This window comes from Plecotus auritus, assembly GCF_963455305.1.
Source record: "Plecotus auritus genome assembly, chromosome: 4".
NCBI lineage: Eukaryota > Metazoa > Chordata > Mammalia > Chiroptera > Vespertilionidae > Plecotus > Plecotus auritus.
In genome coordinates, this window is record NC_137775.1 from 64,641,271 (window position 1) to 64,656,776 (window position 15,506).

Sequence of the window (15,506 nt, forward strand, 5' to 3'; positions counted from 1 at the left end):
ACCCCCAAAACACTAATTTGAAAGAATACATGCACCCCTATGTTCATTGCAGCATATATACAATAGCCAAGATCTGGAAGCAGCCCAAGTGTCAAGTGTCTATCAGTGGATGAATGGATAAAGAAGCTGGTACCTTTACACAATGGCCTTAAAAAAAGAAGGAAATCTTACCTGTTGCAACAGCATGGATGGACCTGGAGAGTTTTATGCTAGTGAAATAAGCCAGTCAGAGAGAAAGACAAGTACCATATGATTTCACTTTTATATGGATTCTAATGAACAATATAAATTAACAAAATAGAGATAGACTCATGAATACAGAGAACAGACTGACAGCTGTCAGAAGGGAGGGGGTTGGGGACTGGGCATGAAGGGTGAAGGGATTAAGCAGGGGGAAAAAGACTCATGGACACAGAGAACAGTATGGTGATTGCCAGATGGAAAGGAGGGTGGTGAGGGGAGATAGAAGGAGGTAAAGGGGTGATGGAAGGAGATTTGACTTGGGGTGGTGAACACCCAATACAAGATACAGCTGATGTGTCGTAGAATTGTATACTTGAAACCTGTATAATTTTATTAACCAACTAGAGGCCTGGTGCATGAAATCATGCACTGGGAGGCGGGGAGGTCCCTCAGCACCCGGCCTGTGCCCTCTTGCAGTCCAGGAGCCCTTGGGGGGTGTCTGACTGATGGCTTAGGCTCGCTCCCCACCATCGCCGCTGTGCTCACCAGCCGTGAGTCCGGCTTCTGGCTGAGTGTTGCTCCTCCTGTGGGAGCACACTGACCACCAGGGGGCAGCTCCTGCGTTGAGCATCTGCCCCCTGGTGGTCAGTGTGTGTCACAGCAACTGGTCATTCTGCCGTTTGATTGATTTGGGTATTAGCCTTTTATTACATAGGATGTCACCCCAATACATTCAACTAAAAAATCATTATTGACGGCAAATGTTGTGCAAGGCATTGAGGAAACAATGGCAAACTAGGCAATGTTTTCTTCATCCTGAACTAATGACCATTTTGAGAAGACAACCCCAAACAAATAATAATAAAAGGAGGGCAAGAGTGAACATTAAGTATGAACTACTTTGGGAGAATGTAACTGGTCTGGAGGATCAATGAATGAAGGCACATTTCCTGAGGCAATAATGTTAAGCAGAAAGGTAAAGAATGAATGGTTATTGGTGAGTGACTAGATGTAGCCAGATAGAATGGTGGTGTTGGATGTCATGTTGGGTACTTGGGAAAGTGGTGTTAGAGAGAAAATATAATAGCAGTAGCATAAGCTCTGAGGTGGGAAAAAACATAGCTTGTCTTAAGATAATACTAGTCAGCATTCTGGAGAAGAGAGGGAAGATATGATGAGCACAAGGCTAGTCCATTTAGAACCAGCTCTGTCTGGAATCTCAACTTTACACCAAGAGAAATGAGAAGCCATTGGTGGGTTTAACTGAAGGGGTTTTAAATCTATATTTAAAAATAAAATAACCATGCTGACTGTAGCAGGAAGGCTGGGTTGTAAGGCAGTGATAAAGGTAGGTAAATAGATATGAGGCTGTTTTATTAAATGATGTAAGATGATGGTGTTTTGGAGTAGGCTGTTGAAATGGGGTCTAGGATGACAGACACATAGAGGAAATGAAAACCATAGCACTTGGAAATTGACAGCATGTGAGTAATAGGAAATGGGAAGGATCAGGAAAGGTCCCTAGGTTTTTAGATAGAGCAAACCTATGGTTGTTGGAAGGCTGATCGAGGCAAAAAAAAAACACAACAAAAACAAAAACAAAAAAACAGCAGAGGAAGTTTATGGAAAAGTTCAAAAATTCTGTTTTGGACATGTTGAAATGGAAGTGTTGTGTGATAATCAACTCTGTATATATTAAGTAGGGGAAGGTTCATAAGTATTTCTCACAAAATAAATATTGAACTGGGGTTGTAAAATTAATTCAAGTAATTTAGTGACCTTGTATTGTTATCTTGTCACTGATACTAGGACTAACTACAGAGTCTAGACCAACTTAAGACATTAGATACATTTAGGAATGAAACTAATATTGAAAATAGAAGTTGTAAAGGAATTAGACTTGCTTTATAAAACTGCTTTGTGGCAGATTTTGCGTTTATTTTATATTAACTGAAAGACATACTTATTTATCCCCAATTAGCTTCCACTTGAGGTTCTGGTGGAACTTAGTTTCACCTCCTCACATGTCCAAACAGATCCTTTGCTAAGTAACTCAGGGCAATGCAGAGTCAGAGTGACGATGACCGCTTCACAGGTCTGCTTATGACCTGAACGGTAGCTGAAGTACCTGGGCTGGCTGAGACTTAGTGAGCAGTCCAAGGAGACTGGGTTAGGATTGGTGCAAGCATGGTTAGCCTACGTACTTTATGCAAAACTTGAAGCTATTCATTAAATGTCCTCTCTGTCTGGGTGAAAAGACGTTAGAGTGTATGCTTCCATTTCTTTTCTTTTTAATTTGCAAAAGGTAAAGAATTAATAAGGTCCAGTATCTTTTACCAAAAACAACTCTATCTGTGCAGACGTATTGGACTCTGGTTCTATTAATGTGTTCGTTTGTTTTGTATATTTGTTATTTTCTGTGGATGCACAGAATTGGAGTAATCATGATTCCAGGTCATAGTACACTCTCATTATTTGTCCTTTCTCAGCCTGCCTGCCTTTTCTGTCTGTCCCTCCCTCCCATTCCATGTTCCATATTTCTTTTATTAGTTATCTTTTTAAAAATAGAATAACTATTCACAAATCTGAAACAAAATCTAGGAAGTCCTTGACAATAGCCTATATCTAACCATATGATTTATTTTATCTAATCTGTTTCCCTGCTTGCTGATAACTATAAGCATCATTCTAAATCCTATCTCATGTTTCCTTTTTATATAGTACTAGAGGCCTGATGCACGAAATTCATGCAAGAGGCTTGGCCCTCGCAGCCCCGGCTTCGTCTAAGGTCTTTCGGCTGTCCAGTCTAATTAGCATATTATGCTTTTATTATTATAGATATCATACCTATATGCAGTCATTAAAGTGTATATTTTATTAATTTTTGATTCTGTAAAAATAGATTTCATGCTATATGTAATCTTTGTTATTAACTGATTTATTTTTGTTGTAATTCATATTGCTGAATATCACTGTAGTTCATTTGTTTTAATTACTGAATAGTTCAATTGAGTGAAAATAACATAATTTATTTCCCTCCTTTCTGATTTATGAGCATTTGTAATCAGTGATGCTGTGAACATTCTTGAATTAATAAATGTTCTCTTTGTATAAATGCCAGGGTTTCTTCTGGGTGTTTACTTAGAAGTACAATTACTCCATCACACCATGCTTGTTTATATTGCTGTGAATATTTGTTAGGCTTTAGTTTTCATGATTTAGAACTAAACTAAACTAAGATAGGAAAAATATTAGACCGTTTCTTCTTCAATGGTGTTTGAAAATAATAATGACCTATATTTGCTTTGCAAAAGTTAATAGTAAATAAAAATAGAAAATTACTTATAAATGGGCCTACTTATACTTTGAGAAGCTCATTTGGTCATGACATTCTTTTTTTCTTTGTAGTCACTAAGAAGTAAATTCATCTTAGGTGTGAATCAGGTGTCACACTGACATAGTTATAACCAACATTTGGCAGGTATATGATGCTATAAAAAGATGGACAAGGATCAATTATATCTGGAAATAGTGAAAGCATTTACCCATTATATATAGAGCAACTTTCAAGGAAGAAGATCTCTGTATTAACAACTATATCACTTCTTGCCTTATTAAACATTATTTTAGCTTTTTAGATATTCAGTACTTTCTAAAATGTGATGTACTAAATGCTTTTGCATTATTTCTACCTACTTAATCATTTCCATAATTGTCAGAATTCCAGTAATTCTAATTTCAAAAATGAAGTTGGTGAAAGCCAAATCATGTTGAATCTTCTGGCAGCAAGGACCAAATCTAGTTCTGGTTACGTAATGCCTGTTCAGAGTACTCTACTTAACAAAAATCACCTCCATAATATATGCGTTTTGACATCTAATGGGTTTTCCATATTTTCTCTGAGTAACAGCTTGACTTGACGGATAGTCCTTCAGACTATTAATGAATTCTGCCATAATTCTGCTGTAATTGATCACATTTATTGCAATGCTCCCTCCTTGCCCCAATTTGAGGATAAAACATAAAATATTTCCCCATAGAATCCATTTGAGTGAACATTCACGTTTGCTATGAATTACCCTTTGTACTGTCAGCAGTAATATCCAAGAGCAAAAAGGGCTTATCTGTTCTTTGAATGATTAAATCTTTGAAGTAGCCACAGTGAATGGTGATTGTAGAAAGTAAAACAAAAGTAAACTATGCCCTTATTTCATAGTCCTTATTTTCATATGCTGAACCTCTTCCATTCTCTTGAATTGGTAATAGGTGGAGAAGGGCCTAATGCAGTTCTGAACGTGTGGAATAATGTAGCAGCCAGTTTCATGCTGCATTGGCTGCCTGGTCCTGCTTTCTTTCCACCAAAATGACCTCATAGAAAATAATAAATGAAATCCCATCATTTTTGTTTATTTATTCAGTAGTCAATCAAAATAATATGAACCCACTTTGAAAATCCTATGTCCTTCTTTTCACTATGTCTGAGCAATACACATAACTTCCTTCAAGACATTCTTTAGTCTAAAAAGTATTTTTTTTTTAGATACTAAAGGAAAAGAAATATATGACACATTTTGCCTAGAGCTTTTCAGCTCTTGATGCAGAACCATTTTTTAATAATCTAGTTAAAACCTGGGACAACTGATGGTTGTCAAGAGTAGAAAGCTTTGAAGTTTCTGTTGATAGTTTTTATACATTACAATTGAGGTAAGTCATAAAAGTTTATTTATATGGATAACTAGAAAGTGGGATGTATTTACATAAAATTATATTGTATACAGATATGGTTTTCCATCAGTACACAAAGTCATATTATTTAAGACAAACCTAATCCTTGTACTGTTATTTGACCTATGACTAATCACAATTGGTAACATAAGGAAAACACTTTCCAAATCTCAGTCCATTCTCTACTTAGACAGTATCACTTGGAAACAAGATAGCTACTAAGAAAATACTTCTGTCTACATTTTTAGATTCACAGATCTAGATTTACGGACGGTGAATTGAAGGAAAGAGGAGCTGCTTAGATTAGAAGTGGTGAATAGTGGGTGAGTAGTGGGTGCTCCACACTATTCACCCACTTACGTGTTTGCATATCATCCTCAATTTGGGGAACTGATCACCATTGCAGAATGAGAGAAATGAGGAGACTGATAATTTATAAATTAATATAGCAATGTAGTTGATATTATTGATCACTTACTATGTGCCAAAGCATAGCACTTAAATGTGCTAAACATCAGGGTCTAAGTTGAGAAAGACTAATGTCAAGCCCATTTACATCAATATTTTTTAAAGTAGTTCTAAGTCAGCCAATCGACTACTAGTAAGTGTGTGACTTGACGTCTCTGCTTGATCTTTCTATTTTGTCACCTATATAATGAGGGTAATGAACTAGATAGTATCAAGGTCCTTTTTAAGTCCCCTCCAAAACTGGACATTTAAAAATACACAACGTACGAATGATGGGTTAATGGAGTGAATGGTACATTTTTTGTCATAAACTCTTATATGTTCTTAGATTGTAAGATTCATGGGTAAGAGACAGTGCACCTGATTTCTGTCCACAGGAGGAGGTGGACTGCCAAGGGAATTGTCAGCATCTGGAATCACAAGGTCCAAGGGGCATGCAGAATCTGAGTTCAGTCCAGGCAAGTCCAATTGGGAGATGGATGGGTGCACGGTTGCTTATGCTTCAATGAGTAATGAGTGCTCTTTAGGTCAAGGTGACCAGCAAACTATTGTTCACAAGAACTCTGTTGTGATTGACACAGGTATCTGCTGGTAGTCAGAGTGTCATTGATGATGCGAGAACTGGAAGAGAAAAATACTGGCAGTGTGGTCCAGCCATATTATAGAGGGTGCTCACAGGGACAAACAAAAATGGAATTAGTACAAATAACAGTATAGGCCTATTTACAGGGTTGTTATGAGAAGTCAGTGAGAAAGTGCATGTAAAGTGCTTACAACAATACCTGGTACATAACAAACACTCTGTGTTAGCTCATCATTTTCTTAGTATTGTTATTTTTATTTTAGAGTTAACAAAATGCTTTTCACACTATCATTGTATTTCGTACATACAAACAATCCTGTGGTGAGATTATCATTTTTAAAATTTAAAAAAGGACATTTTATTCATTTAACAGGGATAGATTGATACTCTCACTTTTTACTCCCTGTACTAGACCTTGTTAATTGTGAAAAGTAGTCTATCACTGAAAGGCCTCCATGAAGACAGGAAATAGACCCAACCCCCAATGCTGGGCAATAATTTTTAGTAATAAGGGGTAGTTACCTGGACCGGTTTTAGTCTAATCATTTATGCATGCATTCAGAAGAAACATGTTTCCCTAGAAGATCCTCTCTGTTCTTTACACTTTAACACTGAAAAACAGAGGCTCTATATTATAATGAGAAAGTGAGAGTATGAAATTATTCTAAGGCACAAGATAGTTTGGCCAATGATGGCCCTTTTCCTGTTTATCTGTTCTCTCCACTACCCTACCCTGTCTTTTCATCTGTGCCTTCCACAGTGTGTTCTCATTGTTACTTCAATATGGTGAACAGAAGGCTCTCAAAGGGAACTGGAGGTAGGGTTGATTGACAAGGCAGAGTGCAGAGAAAAGCCCTCACATCTCTTCTCCTCAGATCAAAGGAAAATGCATAAACGAGAGCTGCCTGGAGTTTTCTGGGGGAACATATCACCGAAATATTTTTATTTATTTATTTATATGTTTTTGTTCCCATGTTAAAGACATTTCTTTTTACCTCTTAAGATGGTTTAGAAATGTCAAATACTGTCAACAGGATCATACTGATCAAGTCTAATAATGAAATAGATATATTTTTTCTTTGCACTTAAAAAAGTATTATTTTGAAGTCAATGCCTCATATATATTATTTATTTCCATGTCTAAGGCTTATGAATTAACTCTCATCCATGTACAGTTGTCTTATCTTGATTCTGGCATTTTGAAAGATTTAACTTGCATTATCCTCAGAAAGTGTTATTCGCACTGGCTTACAAAAGAATTAAATACTAGAGTAGAATTTAGACCTATTTCATTTAAATAAATGCCACCGACTGGAAACTTCTGGCATCTTACTGCAACTTTTTATCCTTCCACACACAAAGAATATTTCAATCATCCAATTTTACTTAACGAAGTGTAAATTTCCCACCATCACGATTATCACAAGTGCATGAAACACAGGTCTAAAAATAACTTTTAAAAAAGTGTGAAAACTGTCAGGATAACTGGACTCTACAGGTTCCACTTGTGCAGTTCGGACATGACAGCTGAGGGTGCCTGAGTCCTGAGAGTGCACGCTGTTGCCTTCGTTGCTTATCACCTGTTTGGATACTTACTCTGATGTTTTTCCAGTCCTATGACCATGGGCAGATTACATGCTCTGCGCTTACTTCCTCCTCTGACCTGGGATAATATATACGTATCTCATAAGGCTGTTAGGATTAAGCAAAACAATAAATTTAGAGAACTGCCCAGCACATACTGGGGGCTCAATATGCTGGGTGTTATATCTGCCTTAATAATGTGGTGGTGCCAAGGCACTGAATTATCTGATATGTATGGAAGAGTCTATTTAAAAGGAAAGAACCTCATAAGCCAAGATCATACTAGCTTCAGAAATTAGTATTTTTGTTTTCCGATGGGAATAGTATCAGTATATTTATTTGGAGTTAGAGATATCCTCACATTTCCATACAGTTACTTCTAGCTCTGCTGTGTGCTTTATAATTGGAGAGCCCAGTCTCTTGTGCTCTATCCTAGATGTTGTTAGTTGCAAGATTAGGTGCCTGGTGAACTCCACTTCGTGGTCATGGTCCATTGTGGAAGGAGATAAGCTACACATTGGAAGTCCAGTGGTCGCCCTCCTCAGGGGAGTGGTCTGGCTCTGGAGATCTGGGGAAGGTCATGCCAGGGCAGTGTCAGGGTCTGCTCCATGTCCTTGATGCTGATTAGGACAAAAAAGCACCTGCTTGTGGTGGCACCCCTTAAAGATAAGAAAGTAAAATATAAGAAAGGAGAATTTTTTCAAACTTTAGAATTAGTTTCAAGATATCTGGTTCTCCTTTTACAAAATGAATGTTGAATTGAGTGTGTGATTGAAGAGAAAAAAAAGAACAAATAAATCATTTTCCCTGCTGGGTAAGTGTTTGGTGTTTCTATTGTTCCTCAAAGATTAATCATTCATGAAAAGGTCTTAGTAGTTAAGACGTTAAAGCCCAAAGCAGTGATAGCTTTATTCCCTTATTCCCTTATCATGTCTGGGGTGCTGTTCTTATGCAACTCTGAAGCTTGCAATAATGTGGAACTAAAAGCTAAGTATGATAATACTGATTTTTAAGTGTTATTATGATTGACAGATATATTTGTAAAGTAAATACTCATTTTAAGTTAATCATGAATAATTAAGTTCCCCCAAATCCTCCTTTGGAATTTTAAGGCACACACAGGGAAAGTTAAGTAATTCAGTTAAGTAATTTGGGATGATTGAATTTCTACTTTCTGAATGACTTTATATGTATTAAGTCCTCCTATTCAGTTTAAACAATGATTAGAACAGTGATTCTCAAACCACTTGATAAAACAGATTTCTGGGCTCCATCCCAGCCTGTCTGATTCTGAAGTAGATCTGGGTGGGGCCCAGAATTTGTAGTTCTAACAGGTTCCCAAGTGTTGCTGATACTGCTGGCATGGGACCACACTTGAAAACCACTGTTTTATTTGTAGATCAGAGACTTAATGAGGTTAATGTTTATCTATAAATCTTGATACCCCAATGGATTGCCTATGAAACACAGCTACTAACTAAAATATGAGTTCACCAGTTAAACAGCTACAACAAAATTAGATTAAATATCAGAATAAAATTTTACAAATTCAGAGTATACATCTATGAATTATTTCAATGTCTTGAGTGTTAGACTCATACTTTCTTTTTACAAGTTTCCTTTCTTATTAGTAACTAGAGGCCTGATGCACGAAATTCATGCAAGAGTAGGCCTTCCTCCCCTGGCTGCCGGCACAGGCTTCCCTCTGGCCGCCGGCAGACACCCGGGACCCGGGCTTCCCTCGCAGCCCCAGGTTTGTACGGAAGGTCGTCCAGAAGGGTGTACGGTCTAATTATCGTATTATGCTTTTATTATTGTAGATGGATTCTTTTTTTTTTTTAAAATATATTTTATTGATTTTTTACAGAGAGGAAGGAAGAGGGATAGAGAGTTAGAAACATCGATGAGAGAGAAACATCGATCAGCTGCCTCCTGCACACCTCCCACTGGGGATGTGCCCGCAACCAAGTTACGTGCCCTTGACCGGAATCGAACCTGGGACCCTTCAGTCCGCAGGCTGACGCTCTATCCACTGAGCCAAACCGGTTTTGGCTGTAGATGGATTCTTAAAACTACTTAGAGGACTTTCATATTAAATGAAAACAAACAAAAAGAGCTGGGGTCAGTCATACTTCATAAGATTTTGACAGTTTTTAACAGAGTAGCCCATTCATTGACCAGATGAGTTTAGTGTTGTCCAATTCTATAATTTAAAAAGAATGAACTGACTTTCCAAAATAATAAAATGCTGTATCTTTTTTTTTTTTCAATAGGTCAATGTTACCACTCTAATCATCTCCTTCAGAAAATACAAACTATTGATCTTGAGTCATTATATTGACTGTTAAAGTTCTGTTTTACAAATCTGATAAAATAAAAAACTTAATATGCTTATTTTTATATGTGCAAATAATTGGTTTGCACACAAAGTTGGTGCTTAATAACTGATGAATAAATGAAACCAGACTATCATAAGTTAGAGCCACCAATATTTTTAAAACATCTACAAATGTACATAAAAATCTGGAAATGTAAATAGCTTTTTGCCTTGCCTCTCATCCAGGAATATTCTGCCCTTATCTATGCCAACAAATAAGAGTGAAAAGTACACTAGTTTGTGAAAGAACTACATAAAATGTCACCAATATTTAGTTATAGAGCCAAGGATAAAATGATCACATTTATTTCCTCTCCCCACTGGACTGAGCACTGGAGCCTGACAGTCCAGCCACCGCACCTTTAGAGTGAGCTTTGCACTTTTAAAACATTAATATTTGAGGATGTTTTTACTCTGGTAAAATGCTATACATTCAGTAAAGAAGTATCTTCATTGCCCTCAACTTGGGGTCCAGAACATACACATGTGGAAGAGACCAAACCCAGTTTACAATAAGGAGCCCAGGCCAGGGGGATCTGCAACCTGAGCAGAGCTTCCCAGGAGAGCCCAGTTCAGATGAGCTGACCCCCATGTGACACCCACACCTCTGAGAAATAATTACTTCCTGCTTTATGTCACTGAGATTTTGTGGTTGTTTATTACATATTAATCGCTGACTGATACATACATTGAGTCTCGGTATTATAAAAAAAGGCTTTACCTTTTCCATAAAATTAGAAATAAACTCCAAAAATAACTGGCAGATACTTATTTTATATATACTTAAAAGAATATCAGTGACATTTGGGAAAGGTAATTAACTTTTGAAGCAAATTGTGGTATAGGAAAGTATATACTATGTGCTCACTAAACTAGTTGGGTATGATTTTAATAATTGAAATAAAGTCAATAAAACGGTGTAACTGGAAAATTCAACCAATACTTTTAATAAGTATAAACATACTTTTAGTAAGTATAAAGTATATTTCTGGATAGATGGTATAATTTGTGAAAATTTCCTTAATGTCTTATTACACATGACTTAAACTACATTTTAACAATAACAGGAATATTACATACAATCAACAGAATCAAAACTAACATTTTTTGAAAAAACAAATAGAACATTTAAGCCACTAATTAGTACTTTCAAAAGGATTTGACAGATCTGTTGATTATAAGAAATTAAAGGCAGTTATCCTTACAAATGTTCGACTTCCCTCCTGCAAGAGTCCCTTCTAAGAGAGACAATGATATAAGTGAAACTGTGTAAGAAAAATGTTTTAAAAATATAATATATAACCACTTATTTTAAATGCTGGATTGATAAAGCAATAAAACTTTTAAGATCTCTTCCATTGCCTTTTAATATCTATTACATGGAAATATTTTAAAAGTAAATATCTTTTATGACATGCACAATTAATGACACATTTTATAGACTAAGAGACCTATATTGAATAACATTATAAAATACAGTTACATGGGAATAGCTGATATTGACTGATTATAGGAAAGAAATATGACTCATAATAAGTTATCACATGTTAAGACTCTTTAATTTAGTTAACCATTATATTTAAAGATCCATTTAAAATGCTCATTTAAAAATATTCTTGAAAATCTTTTAAGTACAAGATCTTCATATATTCAACTTTCGTATGTTTCTGATATTTGGTAAATTGCTAAGGAAGTGAGATATTTTCAACAGTTTTTATTTCTATGGAGTTCAAGAGAATGCCCAGTCTCCATAAATAAAAAGTAAATAAAGGAAATGTATCAGAGAGTTGCAAAACAGCTTCATCATGCTTCTGAAGAAACTTCTTGATTTCTTGATCATCATGTCCCAAACTCAAAGTATTGCCTTCTTCGTTTTCCTTTTGAAGAAGCTGCTCCAGAACCCAAAAGAGGGAGAAAATATTTTCATAGCGTGAAACATCATAACTGGCTTGCACCTACAAATAAACAACAAACTCCTTTTAAAAAATATTGGTTGTAGCTCAAATCAGAAAAAAGCAAATAAAGAGATTAAATTTTCAGATAAAAGATAAATACAGTTGACCCTTAAACAACACGGGAGTCAGAGGCACTGACCTACCCTCCACCCATACAGTTGAAAATCCACGTGTAACTTGTGAAAACCCCCAAATTTAAGTTGTCCCTTAGGATCCAAGGGGATTGGTTCCAGGACCCCGAGTGGGTACAAATCTACATATGCTCAAGTCCTATATATAATAGGGTGTAGATTAATGCATAGAGTTGACTCTGCACATAGGCAGACTCCCAACCAGAGACAAAAAACAGTGCAGATATTTAATGAAAAACAATTGGCATTTAAGTGAATCCGCAGAGTTCACACCCATGTTGTTCAAGGGTCAACTGTATTTGACTTAACACCTCTGTCTGCTTGTTCCTTTTTGAGAACAAAGGAGAAAACTTGACAATCTTGTATTACTTTTTTCTCTTGCTGGTTTACAAAGCTGTAAATCCTTTCTCTGCATTATTGCTACAATTTATTACTCAGATGATTCTGAGAATACTTGGCAAAGAGGCTTACACATACCAAGTTCTGTGTGTTCATTTCAACATTTCATCAAAGACATCCAATAAATAATATTCTTGCCAAGAATAATATAAGGATTTTTAGGGGAAGGATTTTAGGAACATGTTTCACTGTACAACTCAGTCTTAGAGCAGTTAGAGTTATGATCTGTAAGTGACCAGACGTGACTGCATCCTGAGTCTACAGAAATCAGGGAGTAATAGGATTAGATTGTGTGGAATCGGATATGTGGTCATGAAGGGAAATGTAGCTGTGTCTTGTAGAAGTTATTATTTGGCTTGGGTGGCTGAAAATGAGATGGGCAATGGAAAGTCTAACACGAAGGAATACAGGAACCAGTGAAAAGATATAAAATGGCTTTATCATTTACTTATTAAGAGATGTGTTAGAAATATTCACCAAATATATTTGCTATAATAATACGTAAATGAAGAAACATTCTTTTAGAGTCCATAGGAATGTATTCTCCTAATAAACAGAGTCAAATATATATAGATAACTAATCAAATTTAAATTTAATAGACAGTAAAAAAACAACCAATAAACTGTAGACTAGTCTCATTTATGACTATATACATTTCCAAGTTTTATGACTATAGACACATGATTCCAAACAATGACATTTAATCCAGTAAGTAATCAAGCAGGATTTCTCTTTAGGTGCTTCAATAATAGGAAGTCTTATCAATATAATCCATCATAACAAATTTAAGGGGAAAAACTATATGATCATGTCAATAGGTACAGAAAAAAATTTTTGTTTTGTTTTCAATTACAATTTACATTAAATATTGTATTATTTTCAGGTGTATAGCATAATGGTTAGACAATCATATACTTTGCAAAGTGTTCCCCCTGATATTTCCAATACCCACCTGGCACCATACATAGTTATTACAGTATTATTGACTGTACTTTATGCTGTACTTTACATCCCTATTTAGTAACTAACAATCTGTACTTCTCAATCCCTAATACATAACACTGTATTAGTTTCAGATCCTATCTAATAAAAGAGTAGTATGCAAATTAACCATCACTCCGCTACACCCACAAGCCATGCCCACTAGCCAATCAGAAGCGAATATGCACATAAACCCAACCAAGATGGCTACAGCCACAGAGAGCAGGAGGGAGGCTTGGGTTTCCCCGGCGATGGAGGAAGCCAAGCTATCCACCTGCCCTTCCCAGCCTAGGCCTCCACTCAAGGCTACCAAGTTTCAATGATAGAAGATACATAAACCCAAACAGAAATGGCGGCAGCCACAGAGCTGGAAAGAGCAGGAGGATAGGGTTGCCCCAGGTGATGGAGGAAGCCAAGCTTTCTGCACACCCTGGCCGGCCCAGGCCTCGCTTAAGGCTACAAAGTTTCAATTATAGAAGATACATAAATCCCCCAAAAAAAGGCTGCCACCACGGAGCAAGCGGAAGGCTTGGCTCCGCTCCAGGCTACAAAGTTTCAATTGTAGAAGATAAATAAACCCCAGATACCAGGGCCTCCGCTTGGGTTGCCAGGGAGTGTGGCCGGCCTGCAAACCACCACAGGCCCCTCGACCAGGCTGCCTCACACCCCAAGGGAACCCCCACCCTGATCCAGGACATCCTTCAGGGCAAACCAGCTGGCCCCCACCCGTGCACCAGGCCTCTATCCTATCTAATAAAAGAGTAATATGCAGATTGACCATCACTCCAACACACAAGATGGCTGCCCCCATGTGGTCAAAGATCCTGCCCCCATGTGGACACAAGATGGCCACCACAAGATGGCCAGCAGGGAGGGCAGTTAGGGGGGACCAGGCCTGCAAGGGAGGGCAGTTGGGGGCGATCAAGCCTGCAGAGGAGGGCAGTTGGGAGGGACCCAGGCCTGCAGGGAAGAGCAGTTGTGGGGGGCCAGGCCTGCAGGGGAGGGCAGTTAGGGGTGACCAGGCCGGCAGGGGAGGGCAGTTAGGGGAAAACAGGCTGGCAGGGGAGCAGTTAGGCATCAATCAGGCTGGCAGGGGAGTGGTTAAGGGGTGATCAGGCTGGCAGGCAGAAGTGGTTAGGGGCAATCAGGAAGGCAGGCAGGCGAGCAGTTGGGAGCCAGCAGTCCTGGATTGTGAGAGGGATGTCCGACTGCCCGTTTAGGCCCGATCCCACCAGGATCGGGCTTAAACGGACAGTCGGACATCCCTCGAAGGTTCCCAGATTGGAGAGGGTGCAGGCTGGGCTGAGGGACACACACCCCCATGCATGAATTTCGTGCACCGGGCCTCTAGTATCTATATAAAAGCCTAAGTGACCTTTAAGACTGAAGGACTGGAATGACTGGTTGCTAGGACATGCAATAACCACCAGAGGGCAGATGCTCAACACAGGAGCTGCCCTGGTCTCCTGCTGCTTTGGCACTGCTACATTCCCGCCCCTCTCCCCAAGGGATCCCAGATTTCAAGAGGGTGCAGGCCAGGCTGAGGGACCCCACCTGTGCACATATCTGTGCACCAAGCCTCTAGTACAATATAATGATTTTATGTGTGTATATATTGCAAAATGATCTCATAACATATCCAGTTAACATCCATCACCATATATAGTTACAAAATATATTTTTCTTGTAATGAGAACTTTTTCACTTAGTCCCCCAAACCACTCCCCTTCTGGCAACCATCAGTCTGTTCTCTGTATCTATGAGTCTGTTTCTGTTTTGTTTGTTCATTTATATTGTTCTTTAGATTCCACATAAGTGAAACCATATGGTAATTGTCTTTCTCTGACTAATTTATTTCACATAATATTCTCTAGGTCCATCCATGTTGTTGCAGATGCTAAAATGTCATTATTTTCTTATGGCTGAGTAATATTCCATTTCATAGATATATCACCACATTTTTGTCCACTCATCCAGTTCATGGGTACTGGGGTTGCTTTCATAGCTTGACTATTGTAAATATTACTGCAATGAACATAAGGGTACATATATTCTTTTGAATTAGTGTTTGGGTTTCTTTAGATATATTCCCAGAAGTGGAATTGCTGGGTCATAAGAC

The 15,506-nt window shown here is 37.8% G+C and overlaps 1 protein-coding gene across 1 annotated transcript in view; it reads right to left on the minus strand.

Moving 5' to 3' along the window:
- Nucleotides 1-11,605: 11,605 nt before the first annotated feature.
- MEI4 (meiotic double-stranded break formation protein 4) overlaps nt 11,606-15,506 on the minus strand; it is a gene marked incomplete at both ends in the record, with an annotated part of 182,831 nt that continues 178,930 nt past the window's right edge. The window contains one exon of the mRNA XM_080664558.1: nt 11,606-11,875. Within this exon, the coding sequence (XP_080520684.1) occupies nt 11,606-11,875 (270 nt within the window). The remainder of the gene's footprint in view (nt 11,876-15,506) is intronic.